This window comes from Cornus florida, unplaced genomic scaffold, assembly GCF_030987335.1.
Source record: "Cornus florida cultivar Cherokee Brave unplaced genomic scaffold, ASM3098733v1 CherokeeBrave_3.0.0_Hap2_Chr06, whole genome shotgun sequence".
NCBI classification, from domain to species: Eukaryota; Viridiplantae; Streptophyta; class Magnoliopsida; order Cornales; family Cornaceae; genus Cornus; species Cornus florida.
In genome coordinates, this window is record NW_026775576.1 from 73,932,873 (window position 1) to 73,942,593 (window position 9,721).

Below are 9,721 nucleotides of genomic sequence, written 5' to 3' on the forward strand. Positions count from 1 at the left end.
AAGAGTATATTAATATATTATAAAGAAATCTAACAACGATCTAGATTGAACTAGTCTATTATGTGTCAAATGGTCCAAAATTATCTAATAATTTCTTATATAAATGTAGACAACAGGTCATCACCATTTATGCCATTTACACCACATATGTGACACAATTTTGTTATTGTTATTGTTATGATACATTGTCTTTGATTGTCAATTAAAAAAAAAAAAAAAAAAAAAGAAAGAATGAAAGTCAAGTGGGCCATTTCATCTCTAAATGACATTAATGTAGATCATTACCGAAGTACTGTTGTATAAATATAAACGGAATATTATTGTATTGAATATATATAGCTATGATTGGAAGCATTTAAACTGAATATTTTTGTGATTTATCATCTCAAGTCTCAAGTGAAAAGGAGATCCTAAAGAACAAATCAAACACACTAATATCTCCCAAAAAAAATTAATGAAAGTCTATTATCTAAAACATTATCCATATTGAAATGTAAAGCCAAGGTTAATTATACATCCCCAATCTATATAAATATAAACTGTGTTTATGTTTGGAATGATGAGATTTGGAATTTAAAATGAAATTTCTAGTGTTTGGAATCAAAGGAATTAAAAATGAAATTGAGTTTCATGAAATTTGAAATTCGTAAAGGTTATGTTTGGCAGTATTGAGTCGATATTTTGAAATTGGAATTTGAGAAAATTAAGTATAAATTTTGAACAAAACTTTCTCAAATCCCAAATCTAAGACACCGATTTAGTGCTTCCAAACATAACATAAGCATAATGTCCTCAAATTTTATAAAAAAAATGGTAGAATTTAGTTCAATTTGTGTACTCTATATATATATATATATATATATATATTTTATAATTAAATTCCAACTTATTCTAAATTATCAATTCAAGAATTTGGTATCAAACAAAGTGAATTTTAAACTTGTACCAAAAATCTTATAAAATTTTAATTATACACAAATAAATAGTCAAAATAAAAAATAAAAAAATTAACAAATAAACGGATGGGCTCGGCCCGGTCCGGCCCAATCAGAATTTGTGTGTCGACCTACCTAGGGCTTATACATGGTAGTTTGTGGAGTCCTTATAAGCCGGTTTGTGAAGACTTTGAAACGAAAGTTCGATGCTTTGAGACTCTTGTCGAATTTATCTTCTCTTGTCGTTGATTCTTAGGATCTATTGTTCTACAGGTAATCTAATGGATTCTTATATATATATATGTATGTATGTATATTTATATAATTGTTCTAGATGCATTTTTTAACCTTAATCTGAACGAGCGGAAGGTACCCTTTGATTTTTATCCGTTTGGTTGCTGAGAAATTGAAGGAAAATAAAAGACGGAATGTGTAACTGGATCCCTCATATTTTCACTTTATATTTGTTTATCCACAAACCCCAATTATAAGTCTATTTTACATTTTTCTCTGTAGCCAAATAGAGCCCTAGGGTTTGTTTTCTGTTGCATGGGACGAAGTTAGGTTCCAATGAACGATGCGTTCTTGGTGTTGTAGTAAAGATTGTTCTTTATGTAGTTAGAACCAAGAAGATTATTTCTTATGCCTGTTCAGCTTGTTGTCGTCTTGATGAAACATTTACTTGAAAAATACTTTTAAGCTTTTAAAATTCTTTGTTTGCTCTAGCTCATCTAAACCTGCTCATTCTAAAGCATATTTTTCTTGGTTTTTGTAATTATTCAAAATAATAATAATTATTGTACTTGGTTTTTTGTTTTTGGATAGTTTAATGTGATGTTTAGATCATAAACTTTTACTAGCTGTGTAGCAAGTAGCGATCTTTATTCATTATATTGTGTAATTATACCATGGAAGTCATTTTATTGGATGTTTGATGGTCGTTTTTGTTAAGGCTGAGCCATGCGGAGATACAGTCCTCCATACTACAGTCCTCCAAGGAGAGCATATGGAGGTCGAGGAAGAAGCCCCCCTAGAAGGGGTTATGGCGGCGGTGGTGGTGGTGGCGGCGGTGGCGGTGGTGGTGGATATGGAAGACGCAAGGAGCAGAATAATGGTAGCCTTCTAGTTCGAAACATTCCTATGGATTGCAGGTATTATTTTGTGATAGTTACTAAGCTATTATTGGAGTTTGATATTTATTAGTTCTATGTAAAGTGGATTCTCCGTTTGTTCTTTATTTTTTCTATGTAAAGTGGATTCTCCATCTGTTTTTGTTTATTTGTATATCTAGCAATCCACTTTAAACCTTATCGGTGCTTGCAGACCAGAAGAACTTAGAGTTCCATTTGAAAGATTTGGGCTAGTCAGGGATGTTTATCTTCCAAAGGACTATTACTCAGGGTGAGTATTTTCTACCAATGATTTTCTAACCTTGTATAGTCTTTTGTTGCTTCAGAAAAATTTGCCATTATTACGTGTTGCAACATCTATGTTAGTTCATATCATTGAAAATTATGGCTTGCTTGTTTTAAAGTGGATTGGAAGGAGACTTATCAAAAAAAAAAAAATTGTGGATTGGAAGGAGGGTGCAAGCAAGGCAAGCTGAACCAAGTTTTAATTATTGGACTATTCAAGCTTGATTTGGTTCAATATGGCTGAAACTCAAGTTTGATCTAGATCGGCTACCCTTGTTCAATCTCGGTTCATGTAGGTTTTGCTGAGTTGAGCTTGTTCACAACTCACAAGCCCTTGTTCACAACTCACAAGCCAGATGGATCCTTCCACCTTTAACGGTGCAAATTAGCAATCAAAAGATGTTTCAAAAGCTCTGTTAATCCTATTCCTGACTCATTTGCATATTACTTCACATAAGGATGTATGCTATTACTACTTATAAAAAAAAAGGATGTATGCTATTACAAATAAATAATGCTTCCAATGCTATTACAACTATATAATGCTTGCCTCAACTCTTTGTAATCCTAATTGAACCAGCTTAGTACTTATTGTGTGGTGAACTAGCCTGAATAAGGTTCCCAACAGGCTGTTTTAGATCTGTACGGAGTAGATTTATTTTTAGCAGCTTTAAATATGTGTGTAAGTTATAACTCCTCTTAACTAGCTTATTTTGACTTCAAAAGAAATTATAAATAATATGTTGCCATAGCTGCATCCATATAGAAGGTATTCCATTATTTTGCTAGTTTTCATGGGTTTGGTACTGTTATTCCAAATTTTCTCAATGGGTCTGAATGTCTCATTAAAAAATTATCACCGGGTAGGATAAATTAACACCGCAGAAGGGTTATCTTTTATTCCCTTTTATTTGCTAATTATTGTAGGTTTTTTGCTGTATTCTACTTCAGTATAATACTGGCATTCTTGATTGCCATATTTAAGTAGCATACACTGAAATAGGGAAGTTAGATATGGAAAATTTCTAAGTTACATTTTGAAATAAAGGTTTTAATCCTTCTTTTTCATAGCGAGTTTATGTTTTGAACTGGTTTCTCAGGGGGTCTGTTGGTTTGAAGTTAAAACAAGCCCAAGCCCCACATTTGATGAAGGCCTACTGTTTGTCATTGCTTAACATTATTGATCCTTCAAGGTGTTAAAGTAATGTTTCATAATGAAGAATCTTCCTTTTTGAAGAGAAAATTATTTAATTTCACAATCAATAGAAGTTTGAGGAAGAAGGTGGTTGACCAAAAGAAGACTACATGAGGAGATTTAACTTCCCGACAACATTGATTTGAAGTGCTTCATATATTTACGAGATTTTGAAGAATTTTCAAGTCACTTGCATCATTTGAAGTTGCCTTTCATACTTGATTTAGAAGAAAAGGTCAGCCACTAAGCTTGTGCTCTGGCTGCTTTTATGTAAACTCAGTTTCCACTTCAGTGTAGAAGTGCTCTGAAGCTGATATTTATGTATTTAATGAAAGGTATGCTAAGTAATAACATTGTTGCCGTACCTTTATATGCTATTATATTTGTGTGCTTCTGCAATGAGTGAATGCTCATATGCAAACTTAAAAGTACTTTTGATGAATCATTGTCAAATCTCCTATCAGGGAACCTCGTGGATTCGCATTTGTGCAGTTTGTTGATCCTTATGAGGCAGCAGAAGCTCAGTATCACATGAACGGGCAGATATTTGCTGGTAGGGAGATATCTGTTGTGGTTGCTGCAGAGACAAGGAAAAGGCCTGAAGAGATGCGCCAAAGAACTGGGGTCAGGTAATATCTGCAGTAGTTTTTCATTCCCAATGACCATACTGTCAATCCAGTATTGACATTCTTGTGTTCTATTCTACATTAAGCAGGGGGCCATCAGGCTATGGAGGACGGAGATCATCTTATTACGGTAAGTTTTTAAATATTTCAAATGTGCCTTTCTTAGACAACTTCCCCCACCACAAGGAGGAAAAAAAAGTGCAGAATACAGCGCTGAATTTCTTTCTTTGCAGAGTTTACACCTACTTTATTATAAACTAGGATCTGATTTCTTTGATAACTTTTATATGCATAGAGCAATTAATGTATAGAGCCCTTGTATTGATAGCTCACCAGTTTAGAAGCTTTACTTGATTGACTAGTTTCATTCACATTATCATGTACCATTACAGAATAGCTCTGGTCTCCTTTTCTTTTCTGGGCTGAAAGATTGTGAATAGTGGAGAATCATCTTTTATGATGAATATCCTCTTGGGGTTGTTACAATGTTCTTAGCAGTACTCTATGAGTTCAACTAATGATAGGATCACATGTAACTGAATTAGAAAAAAGTGATTGATTTAATTCATCTCAGGCTTAAAGGCATGGCTAGAGATGCTGCTACATGTCCTGACGTCCAAAATATCAAATATGTCATGGAAAACCTGCAAATGACTAATGATAGGATCACATGTAACTGGATTAGAAAAAAAGTGATTGATTTAATTCATCTCAGGCTTAAAGGCATGGCTAGAGATGCTGCTACATGTCCTGACTTCCAAAATATCAAATATGTCATGGAAAACCTGCAAATGTCTATGCCTACAAGATTGCCTTGGTCTTAAAATCCTTGTGTTGTACAAGGATATGATGGTAAATACTTGTTTAAAAAAGAAACTGAAAAAAAAAAAAAAAAATAGAAAAGGAAAAAAAAGTTAATTTAATTGTTTTTGTTTGAGTCCCATGTTTACTTGTTATACTAATAAACTTGATTAGAGTAATAGTTTGCCTTCATATAAGTGGGCCAGTTTTGTTGCTATTCTTGGTAGAGTTATATTTATGTTGTGAGGTTTAATGGAATCGTAATTCTGGGAGGAGCTTTTGCATTTGGAAAGTGATAATACTAAATTTCATTTTGCTTTGTATCCGATGTGCTTCAGCGCGCTCTCGGTCTCGCTCAGTATCACGTTCACGCTCCCCCCGGTATCCTTCTAGTTCTAGAAGGCGACATCGCTCAAGGTACACTCTTGAGGTTATAGACTACATGTCTCCTTTCTATGAAGTTGTTGAATGTGCTTGTTTAACAATTGTTACTTGGCAGGTCCTATTCTCCTGCTCCCAGAAGGCGAGCTGAGTCAGGTGATTACTCTGTTTCCCCAAGTAGAAGGCATGCAGACCACCCAAGATCACCAAGAAATCTTTCACAAGAACGAGATGGTGGCCACAGTCGTAGGTCATATTCTCCAGGTTATAATGGTGCTGCTGATCAAAAGCAAAATGGCAATGGGTATGACTAGTAAATTGAACTTTTTAGAGTTATAAAGTTTAATTCTATTTGTACTGCAATAGTTGTTGATTGAACTGTGCCCCACATATAGAATGGGTGCATGCTCATTTTGTACATTCTAAAAAATCTGTTGGATCCACTAAATGAAGCATGGTTTTCTTGTAATGACTTTCGATATCAAACCAACAATAGAACTTTCAGCCTTTAAATTATTATTATGGAAGAAAGAAGGCATCCTGAAAGTGTTGAATCAATTATACAATCAATTGCTATCCTACTTGTTGCATGATGTTTCAAAAATTCCACACCCCATCTCCTCAACACAAGTTACGGTTTAATTTCATCCCCGGCTTCTTGTGTGGCTGGACCTGCGACCTAGAAGCAGGGTTGTGAAATACTATCCAGTCTAGGGGAAAACCTAGATTGATGTTTTATTCTGCTTCTGTCTGTTGCCATACCTAATGAAAACTGTCTGGAATTGGTGTTAAATATGAATTTATGTGCTGCCTGCTTTTATTCTCTCTTCCTCTTTTTTCAGTGTTATGTGATCAGTGCACGTGCATTATTGACTATGTTTTTGTAGGAAATCTGCGTACGTGTCTGATGAAGAACAAGCTCACAGGAGGTCACCACCAGGACCAGCGTCAAGATCGCCTTCTGGATCAAGATCAAGGTCTGCTGATATGTCACCTAGGTACAAAAGATAAAAATCAAGGTAAAGTGAGAAGACCTTAATAGTCTCTGATTTATTTATTACTTGTGCATCTGATTGGGTAGATCGGCTTTTCTTATTAGTGACTCGAGACATCTTGCAGGTGGAGACTACAGTTGTGGTGATGTGCAATTGTGGAAAGAAGCTGAAATGTCTTGTATATCTTAAATACTTTCAGGATTTAGATTCGAATTGGTTTGAATTTTAGTTTTCAACCATATTTTGGTTTTAACTTTGCCATTTAAATGCTGTAGAGTTCTAATCTTTAACTTGAATCGGCGAAAGTATCCGGTTTGCTGATGTGGTGTTTTGGTCAGGATCGATACATGGTTCTGCAGTCTGCTCTGTTTTGAACATTTTCTTAGTAATTGGATAATTGTGGAACTTTTGAGAAATTCTTATATCTCCATGAATATATAGTATTATACGAACTTGTTAGGAGCCCTAAAAAAAATTTTTGAAGGCGGCGTTTCAGCTAGAGGCTCGTTCCATCTTGGTCAAAATAGCTCTTTTGTATTGAAGTTTAATTGGAGTTGGAACTAAAACATGGTTAAGATCTGACTTTCAGGGTACAGGAAGTTTGTGGAATTTGTTTGAAGTCAATAGGAGGAGTTGTGTGAAACAAACATATGCGTTTTAGATCGGATAAAAGCCAATCTCTACATGAAACTGTTCAATAAGCTAATGGATTGAACTCATCCACTGTTCAAACTGGATTCAGTATTAGCTAAACTCATTTAATATGCTAATGGATTGAACTCGTCTCTTTGTTAGGCAAATTTTTAGATGGTAAGGTAACCATCTGTATCCATCAGTGTCTACGGCTTAAAGTTCTCTAATATTGTTTACTTTGGAACTGAGCCATTGTCTCATGTTAATTAGAGTATACCAATCACTTATCCTCACTGGTACCCAACAAATTAAATTTATCCCGATGAGTTTGCTAATGAAATAGATGGCTCTCTCTGAAGTAAATTCTTCAAGTCCAACTGTCATTTATTACATATATCCATAGTTCCGTACAAATGTATATATAGAATTTATAAGCCGATAAATTGATGAAGCCAAAATGTTAACTAGCCAAGCCTAAGCAGCTTGCAAGCTAATCAAACTGTTAGAAAGCTGAGCTTGAGCTCAAGCATAGGCAAACTTGACAGCTTCCATTTCAACTCAAACTGACACATAAGTCTTGGATCGATGCAATTCATTTGAGGGTCTATCCTAGTAGTAGGAGTAGGATATTACACCTAAGTCACATAAAGCGAGAATGTAAATATGTTAAAGTCTAAACATTTTGAGAGCAGAGGAGCGTCCCGAGAGGGTCTAAACATTTATTTATGAGTAATTATGTTTAATAAATTTTTATTTTATTTTATTTTTTGTTGATTCTTATAATATAATATTATTTAAAAATAATCAGATATTTATCAATAATCTCATTTACTAATTAAATATATGAAATAGTTATATTTTTTTTATTTGTGCCAACTAGTAAAGGAGCAATAACGCAACTAAGTGGCAAGTATTTTTTAATTTCCAACAACCATTGGCGTGCCATTCCTTCACTACGCGTTGTTTACTTGGATTCTTACCCTAAAACAATTGTTTTTGCTTTGTGTGGAATAATTCGCACATAATGCGCGAATCACTAAACTGAAATCGCGAATTCTAAAATTTGAATTCGCGAATCCGTTCCCAAGTCGTCGATTCGCGAGCATAGCTTGGGAGCGACTATCTATTAAGCGAATTATGTGACTTAGATTATACCCTGTGAATCGGGAGAAAAGGTTGCGAGTGTGGAGTATTTCTACCACACATGGAGAGTTGAATTTGAGTGTCTTCTAGAAAATTATGAAGCATCATTAGAATATTCTAAAAAATGGGATAGTTTATAAAAAATTGGAGATTAGAGTGTTAAAGTGAGATTTGTAAATATTCGAAATATTTTGCAAGAAGATTCTACAGAATAAATGTTAGTCATTAATTATAACACATCCTACTACTAAATACTTGTATAAATAATTGGAGTCTGATTATCAAGTCCTAGCAACGAGGGAAAGTGATTGCCTTGTACAAAATGCTTAGTTTGTAAGCGAATGAGTAGTAGTCACGAGCACAGGATTCCAAAAGTATCTGTCAATAAAAATGCTATTATAGACCCATGAGGGTTCAAATAGTAAAAAAAAATTCATGTTTAGTATATACCATATCAAATATAGATTCCTGTAATTTTATTTAATTTTTAGTTGGTTAATATTTTTTGCTTCAAACCTAACGTTATTAGAAACGCTAATGTCGTGTTTAGAATCATCCAATCAGCACTTTAAATTTCAAATTAAAAGAAATTCAGTTAAAAATTTAAACTAAATTTTACTCGTATTCAATTATAATTTCAAATCCAATTACTTAATCCGTGTTTCCAAACATAACATAAGCCAATTTTAATGAATAATCATTTAAAATCTAAATTCATTATCCAACTCCATTATTAATTTGATTCTTTTCACATATACTATGTGAAAACGATAAAAATTAGTTTTGAAGTGAATGTTTGGCTCTGTCACCGACGAAAAATAGCATAAATTCATTATATATATTTATATATATATTATTAATGAGTAGTGATACACCGACAGTGAATTGTCTAACCGAATAATTTTTAATTAACTATTTATACCAAATACAATTAAGTGGAGGGCTTTACTTTCTTATTTATTGCCTAATTGACCAATTAAAGAAATAGTTTTAGCAATTCACTGCAAAAAATCATTTTCCATCATCAATTCAAGGGAGTTGATATTGTAGCCATTTTACTCTCTTTAACTAAAATTATCAAAAAATATCTCAAAATCACACCATGTTTGGCTTCTAAAATTTTCAATTTCATAATTGATCTCTCTTATCGTCTCCTCCCACCACTCCTCATACTAAGAATTGTAGCACAGCAAGACACGATTTTCCTTGTTAGTTATCTTTTTCATTTTGTTGATTTCATTATCCGACACATTATAAGTAATATCTTGATATTCAAGTTTATGAGCACTCAAGCTGCTGACGATGAAGACTAATAAGGAAAAGGATGATGAAAGGAGGAGAGCTCTCTAAATTTATTCAGAAGCATTTGAAATTTCAAACCTAATTTCAACAAATTACAAGAACCAATGTGTAAGAATAGATGAAAAAACAGAGATAGAAAATCAAATGGAAGAAATCAAGATGAAACGAAATGGAGACCGAAACCGAAATAATATTTATCCTTCGAACGCATCCAATCAATCCCACTTTCAACATAACCATAACATCTAACACAAGACCCACAAAATTTCTGGAATCTAAGAGTGACAGAGATGTG

At 33.6% G+C, this 9,721-nt stretch overlaps 1 protein-coding gene across 2 annotated transcripts; it reads left to right on the forward strand.

Annotated features, from left to right (window-relative positions):
• The first annotated feature begins 1,089 nt into the window (after positions 1-1,089).
• LOC132312061 (serine/arginine-rich SC35-like splicing factor SCL30) lies at positions 1,090-6,764 on the forward strand. Of its 2 annotated transcripts, none has more exons than XM_059810294.1 (9): positions 1,090-1,208; positions 1,888-2,086; positions 2,259-2,336; positions 4,010-4,174; positions 4,261-4,301; positions 5,311-5,389; positions 5,472-5,657; positions 6,241-6,372; positions 6,473-6,764. In XM_059810294.1, exons 2-8 carry the CDS (start codon positions 1,896-1,898, stop codon positions 6,362-6,364), a joined length of 864 nt encoding a protein of 287 aa, XP_059666277.1. In that variant the 5' UTR covers positions 1,090-1,208; positions 1,888-1,895; the 3' UTR covers positions 6,365-6,372; positions 6,473-6,764. The 2 variants fall into 2 exon arrangements, with proteins under 2 accessions (XP_059666277.1, XP_059666278.1); XM_059810295.1 differs by having other exon boundaries at positions 6,453-6,669.
• Positions 6,765-9,721: the final 2,957 nt, after the last annotated feature.

Coding starts and splice junctions, on each gene's coding strand:
- LOC132312061 (XM_059810294.1), top strand. CDS start 1,896: ATGCGGAGATACAGTCCTCCATACTACAGTCCTCCAAGGAGAGCATAT. Junction 2,087..2,258: donor AACATTCCTATGGATTGCAG/GTATTATTTTGT, acceptor CGGTGCTTGCAG/ACCAGAAGAACTTAGAGTTC. Junction 4,302..5,310: donor ACGGAGATCATCTTATTACG/GTAAGTTTTTAA, acceptor GATGTGCTTCAG/CGCGCTCTCGGTCTCGCTCA.